The following is a 20,365-nucleotide window of genomic DNA, read 5'->3' as shown; positions in this document are numbered from 1 at the left end:
AATGGGGTGGGTGATCCCAGGGTTTGGTTTGGGGGGGCTGCAATGGGGTGCATGCTCCTACGAGCTGTTTTGGGGGGGGGTGCAATGGGGTGGGTGATCCCAGGGTTTGGTTTGGGGGGGCTGTAATGGGGTGCATGCTCCTAGGAATATTTGGGGGGGGGTTGCAATGGGGTGCACACTCCTAGGAGCTGTTTTGGGGGGGGTTGCAGTGGGGTGCATGATCCCAGGAATATTTTGGGGGGGTTGCAGTGGGGTGGGTGGCTCCCGGGGTTTGTTTTGGGGGGGCTGTAATGGGGTGCATGCTCCTAGGAATATTTTTGGGGGGGTTGCAGTGGGGTGCACGCTCCCGGGGTTTGTTTTGGGGGGGGTTGCAGTGGGGTGCACGCTCCTAGGAATATTTTGGGGGGGCTGCAATGGGGTGCACGATCCCAGGGTTTGGTTTGGGGGGGCTGTGATGGGGTGCACGCTCCTAGGAACGTTTTTGGGGGGGCTGCAATGGGGTGCATGCTCCTACGAGCCGTTTTGGGGGGGTTGCAGTGGGGTGCACGCTCCTAGGAATATTTGGGGGGGGCTGCAGTGGGGTGCACACTCCTAGGAGCTGTTTTTGGGGGGGTTGCAGTGGGGTGCACGCTCCCAGGAATATTTTGGGGGGGGTTGCAATGGGGTGGGTGATCCCAGGGTTTGGTTTGGGGGGGCTGTAATGGGGTGCACGCTCCTAGGAATATTTGGGGGGGGCTGCAATGGGGTGCACGCTCCCGGGGTTTGTTTTGGGGGGGGCTGCAATGGGGTGCACGCTCCTAGGAATATTTTGGGGGGGCTGCAATGGGGTGGGTGATCCCAGGGTTTGGTTTGGGGGGGCTGTAGTGGGGTGCACGCTCCTAGGAACGTTTTTGGGGGGCTGCAATGGGGTGCACGCTCCTAGGAATATTTGGGGGGGGTTGCAATGGGGTGCACGCTCCCGGGGTTTGTTTTTGGGGGGGGTTGCAGTGGGGTGCACGCTCCTAGGAATATTTTGGGGGGGCTGCAATGGGGTGCACGATCCCAGGGTTTGGTTTGGGGGGGCTGTAATGGGGTGCACGCTCCTAGGAACGTTTTTGGGGGGGCTGCAATGGGGTGCGTGCTCCTACGAGCCGTTTTGGGGGGGTTGCAGTGGGGTGCACGATCCCAGGGTTTGTTTTGGGGGGGCTGCAATGGGGTGCGTGCTCCTACGAGCCGTTTTGGGGGGGTTGCAGTGGGGTGCACGATCCCAGGGTTTGTTTTGGGGGGGTTGCAATGGGGTGCATGCTCCTAGGAATATTTGGGGGGGGCTGCAATGGGGTGCACACTCCTAGGAGCTGTTTTTGGGGGGGTTGCAGCGGGGTGCACGCTCCCAGGAATATTTTGGGGGGGGTTGCAATGGGGTGGGTGATCCCAGGGTTTGTTTTGGGGGGGCTGCAATGGGGTGGGTGCTCCCTAGGAATATTTGGGGGGGGCTGCAATGGGGTGCACGCTCCTAGGAGCTGTTTTGGGGGGGTTGCAGTGGGGTGCATGATCCCAGGAATATTTGGGGGGGGGTTGCAGTGGGGTGGGTGCTCCCGGGGTTTGTTTTGGGGGGTTGCAATGGGGTGCACGCTCCTAGGAGCTGTTTTGGGGGGGGTGCAATGGGGTGGGTGATCCCAGGGTTTGGTTTGGGGGGGCTGTAATGGGGTGCATGCTCCTAGGAATATTTGGGGGGGGGTGCAATGGGGTGCACACTCCTAGGAGCTGTTTTGGGGGGGTTGCAGTGGGGTGCATGATCCCAGGAATATTTGGGGGGGGTTGCAGTGGGGTGGGTGCTCCCGGGGTTTGTTTTGGGGGGGCTGTAATGGGGTGCACGCTCCTAGGAATATTTTTTGGGGGGTTGCAGTGGGGTGCACGATCCCGGGGTTTGTTTTGGGGGGGGTTGCAATGGGGTGCACGCTCCTAGGAATATTTTGGGGGGCTGCAATGGGGTGGGTGATCCCAGGGTTTGGTTTGGGGGGGCTGCAATGGGGTGCATGCTCCTACGAGCTGTTTTGGGGGGGTTGCAATGGGGTGGGTGATCCCAGGGTTTGGTTTGGGGGGCTGTAATGGGGTGCACGCTCCTACGAGCTGTTTTGGGGGGGTTGCAGTGGGGTGCATGATCCCAGGAATATTTGGGGGGGGGGTTGCAGTGGGGTGGGTGCTCCCGGGGTTTGTTTTGGGGGGTTGCAATGGGGTGCACGCTCCTAGGAATATTTGGGGGGGGGTTGCAATGGGGTGGGTGCTCCCAGGGTTTGTTTTGGGGGGGTTGCAATGGGGTGCACGATCCCAGGGTTTGGTTTGGGGGGGCTGTAGTGGGGTGCACGCTCCTAGGAACGTTTTTGGGGGGCTGCAATGGGGTGCACACTCCTACGAGCTGTTTTTGGGGGGGTTGCAGTGGGGTGCATGATCCCAGGAATATTTTGGGGGGGCTGCAATGGGGTGGGTGATCCCAGGGTTTGGTTTGGGGGGGCTGTGATGGGGTGCACGCTCCTAGGAACGTTTTTGGGGGGGCTGCAATGGGGTGCACGCTCCTACGAGCCGTTTTGGGGGGGTTGCAGTGGGGTGCACGATCCCAGGGTTTGTTTTGGGGGGGTTGCAATGGGGTGCACGCTCCTAGGAATATTTGGGGGGGGCTGCAGTGGGGTGCACACTCCTAGGAGCTGTTTTTGGGGGGGTTGCAGTGGGGTGCACGCTCCTAGGAATATTTTTGGGGGGGTTGCAATGGGGTGGGTGATCCCAGGGTTTGGTTTGGGGGGGCTGCAATGGGGTGCACGCTCCTAGGAGCTGTTTTGGGGGGGTTGCAGTGGGGTGCATGATCCCAGGAATATTTGGGGGGGGGTTGCAGTGGGGTGGGTGCTCCCGGGTTTGTTTTGGGGGGGCTGTAATGGGGTGCACGCTCCTAGGAATATTTTGGGGGGGGTTGCAATGGGGTGGGTGCTCCCAGGGTTTGTTTTGGGGGGGGTTGCAGTGGGGTGCACGCTCCTAGGAACGTTTTCGGGGGGCTGCAATGGGGTGCATGCTCCTACGAGCCGTTTTGGGGGGGTTGCAGTGGGGTGCACGATCCCAGGGTTTGTTTGGGGGGGTTGCAATGGGGTGCACACTCCTAGGAATATTTGGGGGGGGCTGCAATGGGGTGCACGCTCCCGGGGTTTGTTTTGGGGGGGGTTGCAATGGGGTGCACGCTCCTAGGAATATTTTTGGGGGGGTTGCAATGGGGTGGGTGATCCCAGGGTTTGGTTTGGGGGGGCTGCAATGGGGTGCACGCTCCTAGGAGCTGGTTTAGGGGGGTTGCAGTGGGGTGCATGATCCCAGGAATGTTTTTTGGGGGGTTGCAATGGGGTGCATGATCCCAGGGTTTGTTTTGGGGGGGCTGCAATGGGGTGCACGCTCCTAGGAGCTGTTTTGGGGGGGGTGCAGTGGGGTGCGTGATCCCAGGGTTTGTTTCGGGGGGGTTACAGTGGGGTGCATGCTTCTAGGAGCTGTTTTGGGGGGGTTGCAACGGGGTGCATGCTCCTAGGAGCTGTTTTTGGGGGGTTGCAGTGGGGTGCACTCTCCTAGGAGCTGTTTTGGGGGGGCTGCAATGGGGTGCACACTCCCAGGGTGGGTTGCAATGGGGTGCACGCTCCTAGGAATGTTTTTGGGGGGGTTGCAATGGGGTGGGTGATCCCAGGGTTTGGTTTGGGGGGGCTGCAATGGGGTGCACGCTCCTAGGAGCTGGTTTAGGGGGGTTGCAGTGGGGTGCATGATCCCAGGAATGTTTTTTGGGGGGTTGCAATGGGGTGCATGATCCCAGGGTTTGTTTTGGGGGGGCTGCAATGGGGTGCACGCTCCTAGGAGCTGTTTTGGGGGGGGTGCAGTGGGGTGCGTGATCCCAGGGTTTGTTTCGGGGGGGTTACAGTGGGGTGCATGCTTCTAGGAGCTGTTTTGGGGGGTTGCAACGGGGTGCATGCTCCTAGGAGCTGTTTTTGGGGGGTTGCAGTGGGGTGCACTCTCCTAGGAGCTGTTTTGGGGGGGCTGCAATGGGGTGCACACTCCCAGGGTTTGGTTTTGGGGGGGTTGCAATGGGGTGCACGCTCCTAGGAATGTTTTTGGGGGGGTTGCAATGGGGTGCATGCTCCCAGGGTTTGTTTTGGGGGTGGTGCAATGGGGTGCGTGCTCCTACAAGCTGTTTTTGGGGGTTGCAGTGGGGTGCGTGATCCCAGGGTTTGGTTTTTTGGGGGGTTGCAGTGGGGTACACGCTCCTAGGAATATTTGGGGGGGGGGTGTGCAGTGGGGTGCACACTCCTGGGGTTTCTTCAGGGCCATATAGGGTTGCACGGGACCGTATGGGGTGTCACGGGACCGCACGGGGCCGTATGGGACTCCACAGGCTGCAGGGGGCCGTATGGGGCCGTATGGGGCTGCACGGGGCCGTACGGGGTTGAATGGGTTTGCACAGGGCTGTATGGAAATTGCACGGGGTTGCCCAGGGCCCTATAGGCTTGCCCGGAGCCCTATAGGCTTGCCCAGGGCCCTATAGGCTTGCCCAGGGCCCTATGGGGTCGGCAGGGCCCTATAGGGTCGGCAGGGCCCTATAGGCTTCCCAGGGCCATATGGGGTCAGCAGGGCCCTATAGGCTTCCCAGGGCCCTGTGGGGTTGGCAGGGCCCTATAGGCTTGCCCGGGGCCCTATGGGGTCGGCAGGGCCCTATAGGCTTGCCCAGGGCCCTATGGGGTCGGCAGGGCCCTATAGGGTCGGCAGGGCCCTATAGGCTTCCCAGGGCCCTATGGGGTCAGCAGGGCCCTATAGGCTTCCCAGGGCCCTGTGGGGTCGGCAGGGCCCTATAGGTTTGCCCAGGGCCATATGGGGTCGGCAGGGCCCTATAGGCTTCCCGGGACCCTATGGGGTCAGCAGGGCCCTATAGGCTTGCCCAGGGCCATATGGGTTCGGCAGGGCCCTATAGGATTCCCAGGACCCTATGGGGTCGGCAGGACCCTATAGGCTTGCCCAGGGCCCTATGGGGTCAGCAGGGCCCTATAGGCTTGCCCAGGGCCCTATGGGGTCAGCAGGGCCCTACAGGCTTCCCAGGGCCCTGTGGGGTTGGCAGGGCCCTATAGGCTTGCCCGGGGCCCTATAGGCTTGCCCAGGGCCCTATGGGGTCAGCAGGGCCCTATAGGCTTCCCAGGGCCCTGTGGGGTTGGCAGGGCCCTATAGGCTTGCCCGGGGCCCTATAGGTTTCCCAGGGCCCTATGCGGTCGGCAGGACCCTATAGGCTTGCCCAGGGCCCTATGGGGTCAGCAGGGCCCTATAGGCTTCCCGGGGCCCTATGGGGTCGGCAGGGCCCTATAGGTTTCCCAGGGCCCTATGGGGTTGGCAGGGCCCTATAGGCTTGCCCAGGGCCCTATAGGCTCGCCCAGGGCCATATGGGGATGGCAGGGCCCTATAGGCTTCCCGGGGCCCTATGGGGTCAGCAGGGCCCTATAGGCTTGCCCAGGGCCCTATAGGGCCCCACCCGGCCCTGCAGCTCGAGGTGTCACCCCCACCTCAGCCGGCCCCAGGAAGCCACCGAAGGCGACGGTCACCCGCGTCCCCCCCCCCCCCCCCCCCCGGGGGACACCTGGCGCGGGGGGTGGGGGAGGTTCGGGGGTCTCCTCCTCTGTGACATCAGCAGCTTCACACACACACACACACACCCCCCCCCACCGAGAGTCAAGAGCCGGTGGGCGAGCGGGCGGCCCCACCCGGGACCTCCACGCCTGCGGCCGTAACCTGTCCCATCACCGGTCAGGAGGTCTTCTCCACCCTCAGCGTCCTCCGGTCGGAGAAGGGCGGGGAGGGGAAGGGACTCCGCTCGCCCTGGAGCAACCCTCGCCTGTCACCGAAGACGCCGGTAAAGGAGCGCCGTGGGGTTGGTTTTTTTTTGGGGGGGGGGTGTGAAACGTGGTGGAGGAGGTGGTATGGAGGAGGTGCTCACCATGAACACCCCCTGTCCCCGTCCCCGTCCCCGGCTGGGGCACGACTTGCTGGTGTTGGCTTGCTTTCGGGGTGCTGCTCTCGCCCTACGTGGGTTGGCATCTCCAACGGGTTGGGCATCTCCTTCTCAAGCCCATCAACCACCTGATTTCTCCTTTGGGGGAGCAACCAAACCCCTCTTGACGCTGTTTCGGGGTGCAGCTCTCGTCCTACGTGGATTTGCATCTACAGCGGGTTGGGTTTCCACCGCCAACGGCGTTGGGTTCTCCTTCCCGAGCCCGCCAGCACCCTAATTTCTCCTTTGGGGGAGCAACCAACCCTCCCCTTGGCGCTGTTTCGGGGTGCAGCTCTCGTCCTACGTGGGTTGGCGTCTCCAACGGGTTGGGCATTTCCTTCCCAAGCCCATCAACCACCTGATTTCTCCTTTGGGGGAGCAACCAAACCCCTCTTGACGCTGTTTCGGGGTGCAGCTCTCGTCCTACATGGGTTGGCGTCTCCAACGGGTTGGGCATCTCCTTCCCAAGCCCATCAACCACCTGATTTCTCCTTTGGGGGAGCAACCAAACCCCCCTTGACGCTGTTTCGGGGTGCAGCTCTCATCCTACGTGGGTTGGCGTCTCCAACGGGTTGGGTTTCCACCGCCAACGGCGTTGGGTTCTCCTTCCCGAGCCCGCCAGCACCCTGATTTCTTCTTTGGGGGGAGCAACCAACCCCCCCCTTGACGGTGTTTCGGGGTGCAGCTCTCATCCTACGTGGGTTCGCATCTACAGCGGGTTGGGGACACACACACACCCCCCCCCCCTTGCCAAACCCGCCGCCGCCACCATCCGCACGCCCTGAAGCACCAGCTGCTCTTCCAGCCGCTCGTTCCACCCCCCCCCACCCCCCCCGGCCTTTTGCTGGTTCCCCCAAGGTGTCGTCGTCCCCGTCCCCCCGTGTCCGTCCCCCCCCCCCCCCCGAGACGCGGGAGAAGTCCTCATCCCACCCTGGTGAGCTCCACGCCTTTGTTTACCTCCCGCGGGTCCCCTCCCCGCCCATTTCAAGCTGGTTTTGGGGGTCAGGAGAAGGGGGGGGGGGGGTGTTCACCTTGCCGTCACCCCCCCCCCCCCCCAAAACCCCTTGTGCCCCCCCCCCTCCCCTATTTTCAGGTTGCCCCACGTCTCCGCCGTCCTCCCGGCAACCCTTTCTTTCCACGAGCTCTTCCTACGGGGCGGGGGGGGGGGCGGCCAACTTGACCCGCCCCGCCCCCCCCTTGGCCAACGCCAACGCCAGTTGGGCGGTGGGGAGGGGGGGGGAGGGCCGGCCGGCGGACCCCTGAGGCGGTGAAGACGCGTCCCAGCGAGGCGACGGGGACACGGAGCTGGTGGCGGGTCAGCCTGAGGGATGGGAACGGCACGGCCAACTCCTCCCGTTGGGTGGAGGAGACGCAGCTGGAGATCAGCCGGAGGGTTGGTGAGGAGCCGGCGGCGGCAGGGGTCTACCGGCAGGAGAAGCCGGCCAAAAAGCTTTGCCACGCAGCCAAAACGCTTTCCAGCGCGGCAAAAAAATACTCGCAGCGGGGCAAAAAAGCCTCGCAGCGCCACGAAAGGCCTCGCGACACCGTAACGAGCCTTGAAATGCTGCCAAAGCGCGTTGCAGCACCACAGAAAAGGCCTCGCCGCGCTGCGGCGAGCCTTGCCACACCGAGTCACGCCTTGCAAGGTGCCGGCGAGCCTCGCGCCGCCACGGCGAGCCTCGCACTGCCACGGCGAGCCTTGCACCGCCACGGCGTGCCTTGCGCCACCGCAGTGAGCCTTGCGCCGATGCAGGGTGCCTCGCACCGCCACGGCGAGCCTCGCACCGCCACGGCGAGCTTTGCAACGGGCTGACCGATGTCACCCCTGCGCGAGCGGTGACACTCGGTCCTCCCGCATCCCACAGGTCCCTTGAAGCCACTGAGCGTCCACGTCTCTGGGACTGCGCCGGGCCGCGCTTCGGGCCCTGCGGCTTACTGGGCGACGGCGATGACCTCGAGCCGGAGGAGGACAGTGACGCCTGGACCACCGTCTCCACCTTGGCGGTGCTCTTCCTCCTCCCGATCTTCTACAGCGGCTTCGTCGCCTTCATCAAGGTAACCGGGGGTTGGGTTGGGTTGGCCATGGGTTGGGTTGGCCATGGGTTGGGTTGGCCATGGGTTGGGTTGCCCGGCCGTGAGTTGCCTTGCCCCGCATTGGGTTGCCCTGCCCGGCCGTGGGTTGGGTTGCCCGGCATTGGGTTGCGTTGCCCGGCCTTGGGTTGCCTTGCCCGGCCATGGGTTTGGTTTGCCCGGCCATGGGTTGGGTTGCCCGGCCTTGGGTTGCCTTGCCCGGCCATGGGTTGGGTTGCCCGGCCTTGGGTTGCCTTGCCCGGCCATGGGTTGGGTTGTCCGGCCATGGGTTGGGTTGCCCGGCCTTGGGTTGCCTTGCCCGGCCATGGGTTTGGTTTGCCCGGCCTTGGGTTTGGTTGCCCGGCCATGGGTTGGGTTGCCCGGCCATGGGTTGGCTTGCCTTGCCTTGCCTTTCCCCGCTGCCACCCCGAGCACCCCATCCCCGTCACCACCCCCCCCCCCTTCCTCACCCCTCCCACGACCCCCTTCCCGCCCCCCGCCCCCCGTCCCCCCCCCCGCTAGGTGAAATAATCACCCCAAAACCCCCCTCTCCCTCCGTCCCCCGCCGGCGGCTTCACCCACGGCATCGGAGGGGGTGGAAGAAGCGCCGGAGAACCACAAAACCAGGAGAAAAAGGCCGGAAAAGGGCTGAAGGCCCAACTTTATTAACAAAGTCCTCATCTCCGCGTGGCGGCGGGGGGCGAATCTCCAGTAAAACACCCAGTTGTCCTCACTTCCACCTCGTTTTTTCTCACGGGAAAGGAGCTGGGCGTTTTGGGGGTGGAAAACAACAACTTAGGGGGCGGCTGGCGGCTCTATTTTTACCCTCCCTGTGTTTTTTTCCTCTCCCAGTGCTGACTCAGAGGGAGAAAGGCGGCTTCGGTAAACAGGACACATCTGGTTCCTCCCCCCCCCCCCTCCAAATCCAGATGTTCGCGGTCGAGCTTCGGCACGATGTCGGGGGGGAAACGGCACCCGTGTCGTGTCCCCCCCTCCGTTTTTAACCGGCGTCTGCTCCGAAAATGACTCAAATAGTCCCGTCCCCCCCCCCAAAAACCAACAAAAAAAAACCCCAACCGAAAGGAGAGAGGAGAAATGAAACGAGGTTTTACAGTAAACAGAATTTGGGGGGGGGGGGGGGGGGCCCCTCCGGCACGTAGTCGCCGCGTGGGGGGTGAAGGGTTGGGGAGAAATGGGGATAAATCGGGGGTTTTTTGGTAGCTTGACGGGAAACGGGCTCATTTCAACGGAAAACGGGGTTCGTTTGGGTTTTTTTCCGCCAGCCCGATGGCAACCGGGGTGCGACGCCCCCACGGAAACGGGCTGATTTCAGTGGGAAAAAAGGTGGGTTCGGGTTTTTTTTTTTCCCCCAGCCGATGGGAACGGGCTGAGGTTCATTTTATTCCTTGAATCCACCCCCCCAAAAAAAAAAAAACCCACCCCCAAAAATCCCCCAAAAAACCCACCCCGGGGCACCCCTCAGCCGCGGGGGGGGGGAAGGGAGGGGACAACCGAGGACCGGGGTCTTCACCCTTCCGCAGCAGTCACAGGACCTGGGAGAGAGGCCGAGACTTAATTAATCAGCCTTAATTACGCATCGGCGCGTCGCTCACGCGCACGGTTACCTTGAAGAGGGTGATGCCGGTGCTGTAACACAGGCTGAGGAGGAAGAGGACGATGAAGGTCACGGCCGTCCAGAGGTCGGTGGTGGTTTCCTCCGCCTCGTGTTGCGTCTCCTCACCCACCGTCACCAGGACGTAATCTGGGGAGGGGGAGGAGGGGGGGGGGGGCGAGAGGAGGGCTTCAGTGGCGGGGGAGGGTGGGGGAGATGCCCTTCATGGCCCGTCTCCGAAAACCCACCGTGCAAGCAAGGGGGGGGGGGCACGAGGAATTTTGGTGCACGCAGCAAAAAAACCCCCGTTTCCGCCCGTTTTCCACCCAATCCTTGCCCAAAACCCTGCTGCGAGCAAAAGGGCCGCGAGGACTTTTGGTGCACGTGGCAAAAAAACCCGTTTCCGCCTGTTTTCCACCCAATCCTTGTCCAAAACCCTGCTGCGAGCAAAGGAGCCACGAGGATTTTTGGTGCACGCAGTAAAAAACCCCGTTTCCGCCCATTTTCCACCCAATCCTTGTCTAAAAACCCCGCTGTGAGCAAAGGAGCCATGAGGATTTTTGGTGCACACAGCAAAAAACCCCGTTTCCACCCGTTTTCTACCCAATCCCTGTCCAAAATCCTGCTGCAAAGCAAAGGGGGTGCAAGATTTTTTGGTGCACGCAGCAAAAAACCCCGTTTCCGCCCGTTTTCCGCCCAGTCCGTGCCCAAAACCCTGCTGTGAGCAAAGGGGCCACGAGGATTTTTGGTGCACGCAGCAGAAAAACCCATTTTCACCCGTTTTCCGCCCAATCCTTGCCCAAAACCCTGCTGCGAGCAAAAGGGGCTGCGAGGACTTTTGCTGCACGCAGCAAAAAAACCCTTTTTCACCCATTTTCTACCCAATCCTTGCCCAAAATATTGCTGCAAAGCAAAGGGGGTGCAAGATTTTTTGGTGCACGCAGCAAAAAACCCCGTTTCCACCCGTTTTCTACCCAATCCCTGTCCAAAATCCTGCTGCAAAGCAAAGGGGGTGCAGGATTTTTTGGTGCACGCAGTAAAAAACCCCGTTTCCGCCCGTTTTCCGCCCAGTCCGTGCCCAAAACCCTGCTGTGAGCAAAGGGGCCACGAGGATTTTTGGTGCACGCAGCAGAAAAACCCATTTTCACCCGTTTTCCGCCCAATCCTTGCCCAAAACCCTGCTGCGAGCAAAAGGGGCTGCGAGGACTTTTGCTGCACGCAGCAAAAAAACCCTTTTTCACCCATTTTCTACCCAATCCCTGTCCAAAATCCTGCTGCAAAGCAAAGGGGGTGCAAGATTTTTTGGTGCACGCAGTAAAAAACCCCGTTTCCGCCCGTTTTCCACCCAATCCTTGTCCAAAATATTGCTGCAAAGCAAAGGGGGTGCAAGATTTTTTGGTGCACGCAGCAAAAAACCCCGTTTCCACCCGTTTTCCGCCCAATCCTTGCCCAAAACCCTGCTGTGAGCAAAGGGGCCATGAAGATTTCTGCTGCACGCAGCAAAAAACCCCATTTTCACCCGTTTTCTACCCAATCCTTGCCCAAAACCCTGCTGCGAGCAAAAGGGGCTGCGAGGACTTTTGCTGCACGCCGCAAAAAAACCCTTTTTCACCCATTTTCTACCCAATCCCTGTCCAAAATCCTGCTGCAAAGCAAAGGGGGCGCAGGATTTTTTGGTGCACGCAGTAAAAAAACCCCGTTTCCGCCCGTTTTCCACCCAATCCGTGTCCAAAATATTGCTGCAAAGCAAATGGGGTGCAAGATTTTTTGGTGCACGCAGCAAAAAAACCCCGTTTCCGCCTGTTTTCCACCCAATCCTTGTCCAAAACCCTGCTGCAAAGCACACAGGGCGCAGGATTTTTTGGTGCACGCAGTAAAAAACCCATTTCCGCCCGTTTTCTACCCAATCCTTGCCCAAAACCCTGCTGCGAGCAAAAGGGGCCGCGAGGACTTTTGCTGCACGCAGCAAAAAAACCCTTTTTCACCCATTTTCTACCCAATCCTTTTCCAAAATATTGCTGCAAAGCAAAGGGGCTGCAAGATTTTTTGGTGCACGCAGTAAAAAACCCCATTTCCGCCCGTTTTCCGCCCAATCCTTGTCCAAAACCCTGCTGTGAGCAAAGGGGCCACGAGGATTTTTGGTGCACGCAGCAGAAAAACCCATTTTCACCCGTTTTCCGCCCAATCCTTGCCCAAAACCCTGCTGCGAGCAAAAGGGGCTGCGAGGACTTTTGCTGCACGCCGCAAAAAAACCCTTTTTCACCCATTTTCTACCCAATCCCTGTCCAAAATCCTGCTGCAAAGCAAAGGGGGCGCAGGATTTTTTGGTGCCCGCAGTAAAAAACCCCGTTTCCACCCGTTTTCCACCCAATCCTTGTCCAAAATATTGCTGCAAAGCAAAGGGGGTGCAAGATTTTTTGGTGCACGCAGCAAAAAACCCCGTTTCCACCCGTTTTCCGCCCAATCCGTGTCCAATACCCTGCTGTGAGCAAAAGGGCCATGAGGATTTCTGCTGCATGCAGCAAAAAAACCCGTTTCCACCCATTTTCCACCCAATCCTTGTCCAAAATATTGCTGCAAAGCAAAGGGGGTGCAAGATTTTTTGGTACACGCAGCAAAAAAACCCGTTTCTGCCCGTTTTCCGCCCAATCCTTGCCCAAAACCCTGCTGTGAGCAAAAGGGCCATGAGAATTTCTGCTGCACGTGGCAAAAAACCCCATTTTCACCCGTTTTCCACCCAATCCTTCCCCAAAACCCCGCTGCGAGCAAAAGGGGCCGCGAGGATTTTTGGTGCACGCAGCAAAAAACCCCGTTTCTGCCCATTTTTCACCCAACCCCCTGCGAAACACCACCGGGAAAAATGCCCAGAACGCCAGGGAAACACGTCCCTTCCCTCTGAACCTCGCCCTCGGCTTATCGGGGTGACCAAAAAAACCCCAAAACACCCTATTTTGGGGAATTTCCCTCTTCTGGAGGCGGGGGACGGACGAGGAGGGGTGCGGTTTGCAAGGAGGTGGCTCCTGTCCCGCCAGGTTGTCCACCCCGAGAGCGGCTGGGTGGGTTCCCCTACCACCACCCACCCCACCCTCCCCACCCAAACCTTGACCTTCCCAGGCGAAGCCACCTCTGACCGTCACTCAGCGGAGCAAGGAAGACTTCCCGGCACCTCCCCCCTCCCCCCCCCCGGCCCCGCCTCCCGCTTCCAGCTTCGTTTGTCCCCAACCCCTAATTACGATTAAGCCGGCGGGGGAGGGGGGGGTATCCTTTGAGGGGCGGGGGGAGAGGGGATGCAGGCGCCGGATGAAGACGACCCCAACCGAGACCAGCGTTGGCACGTTGCGTCATGATACGGCTAGGCTTGGGTGTGGTGGGTTTTTTTTCGGGTTTTCAGGGTTTTTTTTTTTTGGGTTTGGTTTTTATTCGGATGCGGAATTACAGCCCCACGCGGCCCCGCCCTCCCTCCCCCTCCCCCCTTCCCCGCCAAGCTCAGTAGCAGGTGACGTCGGCGTCGGCGAGGACCACCGAGACGTTGACGGCGGTGGGTTTACCGGTGCTCTTGTCCAGGCTCTTCTGCACGAAGTTCATGGGGATGCCGTCGTGGCCGACCACGCAGGCGAAGGAGTCGCCCCGTTGCCAGTCGGCCGCCGGCACGTTCAACTTGCTGTAGACCGTGTAGGTGCCTCCTTCTTCCTGAGGCCCGAAGATGGAGTAGCTGCCGGCGGACACGGGACGGTCCTGTTGGGTCCAGGTCACCAAGATGTCGCGGGGGCGGAAACCCAAAGCCAGGCAGGTCAAGGTGGCCGTCTCTTGCCGGGCCAACTCCTCAGCCGGCGGGGGGAAGACGTAGACGGAAGGAGCCTTCACGGAGACGTCTGCGGGGTGGGCGCAAGAGAAGGTCAGGGCAGCGGGGAGGGACAGAGCTCGCCCGGCGGGATGACTTCCTCCGGCAGGCTGGCGCAGCCAGCCCTCCCGGTAAGCTAGACCTTTCCAGTAGGCTAGACCCCTCCAGTAGGTTAGACCTCTCCAGTAAGTTAGACCTCTCCAGTAGGCTAGGCCCTTCCAGTAGGCCAGACCTCTCCAGTAGGCTAGACCTCTCCAGTAGGCTAGACCCTTCCAGTAGGCTAGACCTCTCCAGTAGGTTAGACCCTTCCAGTAGGCTAGACCTCTCCAGTAGGCTAGACCTCTCCAGTAGGCTAGACCCTTCCAGTAGGCTAGACCTCTCCAGTAGGCTAGACCTCTCCAGTAGGTTAGACCTCTCCAGTAGGCTAGACCTCTCCAGTAGGTTAGACCTCTCCAGTAGGCTAGACCTTTCCAGTAGGCTAGGCCCTTCCAGTAGGTTAGACCCTTCCAGTAGGCTAGACCTTTCCAGTAGGCTAGACCTCTCCAGTAGGTTAGACCTCTCCAGTAGGCTAGGCCCTTCCAGTAGGCTAGACCTTTCCAGTAGGCTAGACCTCTCCAGTACGCTAGACCCTTCCAGTAGGTTAGACTCTTCCAGTAGGCTAGACCCTTCCAGTAGGCTAGACCTCTCCAGTAGACTAGCCTCTTCCGGTAGACCCTCCCGGTTGACCTCTCCGGTGGAGGAGACCCTTCCAGTGGACAAGTTCCTTCCAGTAGACTAGACCCTTCCAGCAGACCGGCCCCGGTGACTTTCCCGGTAGCCCCAGGTTCTCCGACTAGACCCTTCCGGTAGACTAGCCTCTTCCGGTAGACTCTCCCGGTAGACTCTCCCGGTAGACTAGCCCGGTAGACTCGATTTTTCCAGCCAGCTGCTTCGACTTGCCCGAAACCGCTCTTCCCTTGCCGAAACCCCCGCCGTCTCCCTTTTCACCCAGCTTCTCGGCCGACACCGTGGCGGGAAGAGGCCCGTCGCCTCCCGCTCCGGCACTCGGAGGGCGGGACGTAGGGGCGGGAGAGAAGGGACGGGCGCCTACCTATGTTTTTCTTAACAGACTTGATGATGGGCTCGCCGAGCTGGGGGACGGTGACGGAGCAGGTGAACTTCTCGCCGGAGTTCCACTCGTCGGCGCAGATCTTCAGGACGCTGGTGAGGCGGTAGAGGCCGTTCTCCAGCTTCTCCGCCGGCCCCGGGGTGACGTCCAAGGCGCTGCCCCTGTCCCGCTTCCAGGAGAACTCCACGCCCTCGTAAGACTTCAGGTTGGTGGCCACGCAAGTGACGCTGGCGTTCTGGCTGAGGTAGAGGTCCTCCAAGGATGGGGGGAGGACGGTGACCTCCACCTCCGGTTTGACTGGGGGGGGGGGCGGGAGCGGTGTTGAGCGGGTAGGTCTTGAGGCTCGGCGGATGCCAAATTCGACAGGGCGACCCCACGCCTCCCCCCCCACCTCCCCGGGGGTGCTCCCCGCCCCCCGCCCAAAAAAAAAACCCCCAACCCCGCTCGTCCAATCGGCAGGAGAAGCTTTCTGGCCTCTCACTAGCCCCGCCCGCAAAATAAAGAGCTTCGCAGCCAATCGGGGCGGTTGCCAAGGCAATTTCTACGGCACCCGTTTTTCCAGAGGTTTTTCAGCTCAATCCGTCCGCTTCCTCAACAATTTCCGTCGTGAAAACCTTCCGGGTTTAGCCCCGCCCCCTCCCCCCCCAAAACCCCGCCTTCGCCGCCCCGCCCTTCGTTGCCGCCGCTCTCCCGGTGTCGCGCCTTCCCGTCGAGCGTCACCGCGCGGGGGCGGCGGCGGCGGCGGGGAGGCCTGAGCTGGCGGCGTGTTTGGATCCCCGCCCGCCCGCCTGTCCGTCCGTCTCAACCGCCCGCCCGTCCGTCCGTCTCAACCGCCCGTCCGTCCGTCCGTCCGTCCCAACCGCCCGCCCCCCCGCCTGGTGGGCCCGCCGCCCGTCCCTTCCACCCCGCCGTTCCCCGGCCGATCAAGCCGCCCGTTTCCTATCCGCCCGCCGCCCTCTCCACCGTCGCCCGCCCGCCCGCGGCTGTCCGCCCCGCCCCGCCCCGCCCCGCCTCGCCCCGCCCTCTCCGCGGAGCCGACCGACTTCTGGCCGTCCACCCCCTCCGGGAAACGGCGGGTTCCTCAGCCTCACCTGAGCAGAAGGTGCTGATGTTGAAGACGGTGGGGCCCTTCAGCGACGGGTGGGTCACTTTGCAAGAGAACTCGGCCCCGAGGTCCCAGCTCTGCCGGCTGACGTTGACCTGGCTCATAAACGCGGCCTTGCTGTCGGAGCACTGGTCGCAGGTGTAGTCCTCCTGGTTCGAGTTCATCACGTTTTGGTTCATCAGCCATTGCACCTGGGCGTTGCTAACCGCCTTCCCCTCGATGAGGCACATCAGCAGGACCTTATCGTCGTGTTGGTACTTGTTGGGGTCGCTCAGGAGCTTTACCACCGGTGGGGGGGGACATGGATCTAGGAGTTGACCAAGACATCATGCAAGGCTGGGAGCAAGGCTGGGAGCAGCACCAACCCATCTAGGTGTCCACCAAGACATCACGCAGGGCTGGGAGCAGAGCCAACCCATCTCTAGGTGTCCACCAAGACATCATGCAAGGCTGGGAGCAACGCCAACCCATGTAGGTGTCCACCAAGACATCACGCAGGGCTGGGAGCAGCGCCAACCCATCGAGGAGTTGACCAAGACATCACGCAGGGCTGGGAGCAGAGCCAACCCATCTCTAGGTGTCCACCAAGACATCACGCAAGGCTGGCAGCAGCGCCAACCCATCTAGGTGTCCACCAGGACCTCACACAGGGCTGGGAGCAGAGCCAACCCATCTCTAGGTGTCCACCAAGACATCATACAAGGCTGGGAGCAACGCCAACCCATCTAGGTGTCCACCAAGACATCACACAGGGCTGGGAGCAGCGCCAACCCGTTTAGAGGCCCACCAGGACCTCACGCAGGGCTGGCAGCAGCGCCAACCCATCTAGGTGTCCACAAGGACATCATGCAAGGCTGGGAGCAACGCCAACCCATGTAGGTGTCCACCAAGACATCACGCAGGGCTGGGAGCAGCGCCAACCCATCGAGGAGTTGACCAAGACATCACGCAGGGCTGGGAGCAGAGCCAACCCATCTCTAGGTGTCCACCAAGACATCACGCAAGGCTGGCAGCAGCGCCAACCCATCTAGGTGTCCACCAAGACATCACGCAGGGCTGGGAGCAGCGCCAACCCGTTTAGAGGCCCACCAGGACCTCACGCAGGGCTGGCAGCAGCGCCAACCCATCTAGGTGTCCACAAGGACATCATGCAAGGCTGGGAGCAACGCCAACCCATGTAGGTGTCCACCAAGACATCACGCAGGGCTGGGAGCAGCGCCAACCCATCGAGGAGTTGACCAAGACATCACGCAGGGCTGGGAGCAGAGCCAACCCATCTCTAGGTGTCCACCAAGACATCACGCAAGGCTGGCAGCAGCGCCAACCCATCTCGGTGTCCACCAGGACATCACGCAGGGCTGGCAGCAGCACCAACCCATCTCGGTGTCCACCAGGACCTCACGCAGGGCTGGGAGCCGCGCCAACCCATCTCTAGGTGTCCACCAAGACATCATACAAGGCTGGGAGCAACGCCAACCCATCTAGGTGTCCACCAAGACATCACGCAAGGCTGGCAGCAGCGCCAACCCATGTAGGTGTCCACCAAGACATCACGCAAGGCTGGCAGCAGCGTCAACCCATCTAGGTGTCCACCAGGACCTCACGCAGGGCTGGGAGCAGTGCCAACCCATCTCGGCGTCCACCAAGACGTCGCGCAATGCCGGGAGCGACTCCCCGTTGCCTTTCTCACCTGGGATCTCCTTCCTGATGTTGGTTCCGGAGTAGGTCGCCTGGCACCAGAAGGAGTTGCCGTTCAAGCTGCTGACGGGGACGGTGAACTCGCTGCTGAGGCTGTAGTAGCCGTTGCTGGTCTGAATGGCCTGGAAGGTCTCTTGGTTTCCCGCGGTCCTGTCGTCCCACGTGACGGTGACGGGCGGGGGGAAGAAGTCGCTGACCAAGCAGCCGAAGGTGACTTTGTCGTCCTTGCACCCGTCGCAGGAGATCAAGGGGTAGATCACGGGGGCTCTGGGAGAGGCTGCAAAGAAGGGTGCCATTTTTTGGGGGGGGGCGGCGGTTGGCACGGGCCCACCCCCACCCCCCCCCCGCCGCCGCCGCCGCCGCCGCCGCCGCCGGCCTCAGCCGGCCGGTGCCCGCATTCGACCCGTCCCCACGCTGGGACCCGAAAGGTCCCGGGGAGGCTGGGGGGGGGAAGCGGTCTCGCCGAAAGACGATGTGAAAGCGCCGGGGGAAAGGTCACCGCCAGAAGGGGAAGTTCACCGGGGCGAGAGAATTTCCTCCTAGACGGGTTTCTCACCCCAAAAACGAGCCCCCCACACCCCCCCCCACCACGACGTCACGCCGCCGCACGCCCATATTCTGTGGGGATCCCCCCCCGCCCCCCCCATTTCGGCGTGCGGTGACGGCTCCGCCGGTGAGTGGCTCTGCAAAGCGGGGGCTTAGGCTTGGTCCTAGTCCCCCACCCCACCCCCCTCGCCGCTTTTGGGGTCACCTCTGCTTTTGGGGGGGGGGGGGGAGGTGCTATGGGGTCCCAAGGGGGTGCCGCCGGGGAGGGCACGGGGCTGCTGTTGCAACCAGCGGCAGCCTAAGGCTGTGAGCGCGGCTTAAACCCGGCTTTCCTAGAAAAACTCGAGGCTGAGCGTCGCGAGCGAAGCTCAAAGCTGGGCTTTCCTAGACAGGCTCGAAGCCAAGCGCGGCTCGCACAGCTCGAGGGCTTTCCTAGAGATTAAGGCTGAGCTTGGCTTGCGCAGCTCGAAGCCGGGCTTTCCTAGAAGAGCTTAAAGCTGAGCACCTCCTGCACAGCTCAAAGCTGGGCTTTCCGAGAGAAGACTGAGGCTGAGCTTGGCTTGAACAGCCCTAGGGCTCTCCTAGAGAAGAGTAAGGCTGAGCTTGGCTTGCGCAGCTCAAAGCTGGGCTTTCCTAGAGAAGATTAAGGCTGAGCTTGGCTTGCGCAGCTCAAAGCCGGGCTTTCCTAGAGAAGATTAAGGCTGAGCTTGGCTCACGCAGCTCGAAGCTGGGCTTTCCTAGAGAAGATTAAGGCTGAGCTTGGCTCGCGCAGCTCAAAGCTGGGCTTTCCTAGAAGAGCTTAAAGCTGAGCACCTCCTGCACAGCTCGAAGCTGGGCTTTCCTAGAGAAGATTAAGGCTGAGCTTGGCTTGCGCAGCTCGAAGCTGGGCTTTCCTAGAGAAGATTAAGGCTGAGCTTGGCTTGCGCAGCTTGAAGCTGGGCTTTCCTAGAGAAGATTAAGGCTGAGCTTGGCTCGCGCAGCTCAAAGCTGGGCTTTCCTAGAGAAGATTAAGGCTGAGCTTGGCTTGCGCAGCTCAAAGCTGGGCTTTCTTAGAACAGCTTAACACTGAGCACCTCCTGCACAGCTCAAAGCTGGGCTTTCCTAGACAGGCTCGAAGCCAAGCACGGCTCGCACAGCTCGAGGGCTTTCTGAGAGAAGATTAAGGCTGAGCTTGGCTCGCGCAGCTCAAAGCTGGGCTTTCCTAGAGAAGATTAAGGCTGAGCTTGGCTCGCGCAGCTCAAAGCTGGGCTTTCCTAGACAAGCTTGAGATTGAGCATCATGCGCAGGGCTTGACGTTGAGCTTTCCAAGAACAGCTCGAAGCCGGGCTTTCCCCGAGAAGCTCAAAGCTGAGCTTTTTCTAGAAAAGCCTAGAATGACTAGAACGGCTCGAAGCCGAGCTTTTCTAGCCAAGCGCAACGCCGAGCGCGGCTTGCGCAGCTCAAAGCTGGGCTTTCCTAGACGAGCTCAAAGCCGAGCTTTGCTAACAAGGCTCTAAGCTGGGATTCGCTACGGAAGATCAAGGCCCCGCATCAGCAGAACAGCTCTAAGCTGAGCTTTTCGAGGCAATATTGAAGATGAGCATCGACAGCGCGTCTCTGAGCCCAGCTTTTCCAGGTAACAGCGAAGCTGAGCATGGCTACCACGGCTCTAGGCTGGGCTTTTCTAGAGAGCGTTGAAGCTGAGTGTTGATTACACAGCTTGAAGCTGAAGCGGAGCCTGCCTGCTTAAAACCCGGCTTTCCTAGAACAGCTCAAGCCCACGCACGGCTGGCACAGCCCTGAGCTGGGCTTTTCTGGGTAATATCGCAGCTGCGGATTGCCCGCACAGCTTAAAGCTGAGCAGAGCTTAAAGCTGAGCACCGCTTGCGCAGCTCAAACCTGGCTTTCCTAGAAAACCTCGAGCAGGAGCATGGCTAGCACAGCTCTGAGCTGGGCTTTGCTAGATAACATCGGAGCTGAGCTTTGCTAGCACGGCTCTGAGCTGAGCTTTCCTAGATCATATTGGAGCTGAGCTTTGCTAGCACAGCTCAAACCTGAGCTTTCCTAGATCATATCGGAGCTGAGCTTTGCTAGCACAGCTCTGAGCTGAGCTTTCCTAGATCATATCGGAGCTGAGCTTTGCTAGCACAGCTCTGGGCTGAGCTTTTCTGGATGATGCCAAAGCTCTGAGCTGAGACTTCCTAGACAATATCAAAGCTGAGTATGGCTAGCACGGTTCTGAGCTGGGCTTTGCTAGATAATCTCAGAGCTGAGCTTGGCTAGCACAGCTCTGGGCTGAGCTTTCCTAGGTAATGAGGCTGAGCCTGGCTGGCACAGCTGGCTGAGCCGGGCTTTCCCAGGTAGTATCGACGTCGGGC

General features: G+C 60.8%; 1 gene segment (V, D, J or C); it reads right to left on the bottom strand.

Moving 5' to 3' along the window:
- Nucleotides 1-13,194: 13,194 nt before the first annotated feature.
- LOC143173886 (Ig alpha chain C region-like) lies at nucleotides 13,195-17,768 on the bottom strand. The segment is given in 4 exon segments: nucleotides 13,195-13,582; nucleotides 14,642-14,956; nucleotides 15,751-16,071; nucleotides 17,455-17,768. Coding segments are annotated over 4 exon segments (1,326 nt in total).
- Between the last annotated feature and the right edge of the window lie 2,597 nt (nucleotides 17,769-20,365).

This window comes from Aptenodytes patagonicus, unplaced genomic scaffold, assembly GCF_965638725.1.
Source record: "Aptenodytes patagonicus unplaced genomic scaffold, bAptPat1.pri.cur scaffold_395, whole genome shotgun sequence".
Classification (NCBI taxonomy): domain Eukaryota; kingdom Metazoa; phylum Chordata; class Aves; order Sphenisciformes; family Spheniscidae; genus Aptenodytes; species Aptenodytes patagonicus.
The sequence above is the reverse complement of the archived record's forward strand: the minus strand, read 5'-3'. Positions and strand labels throughout refer to the sequence as shown.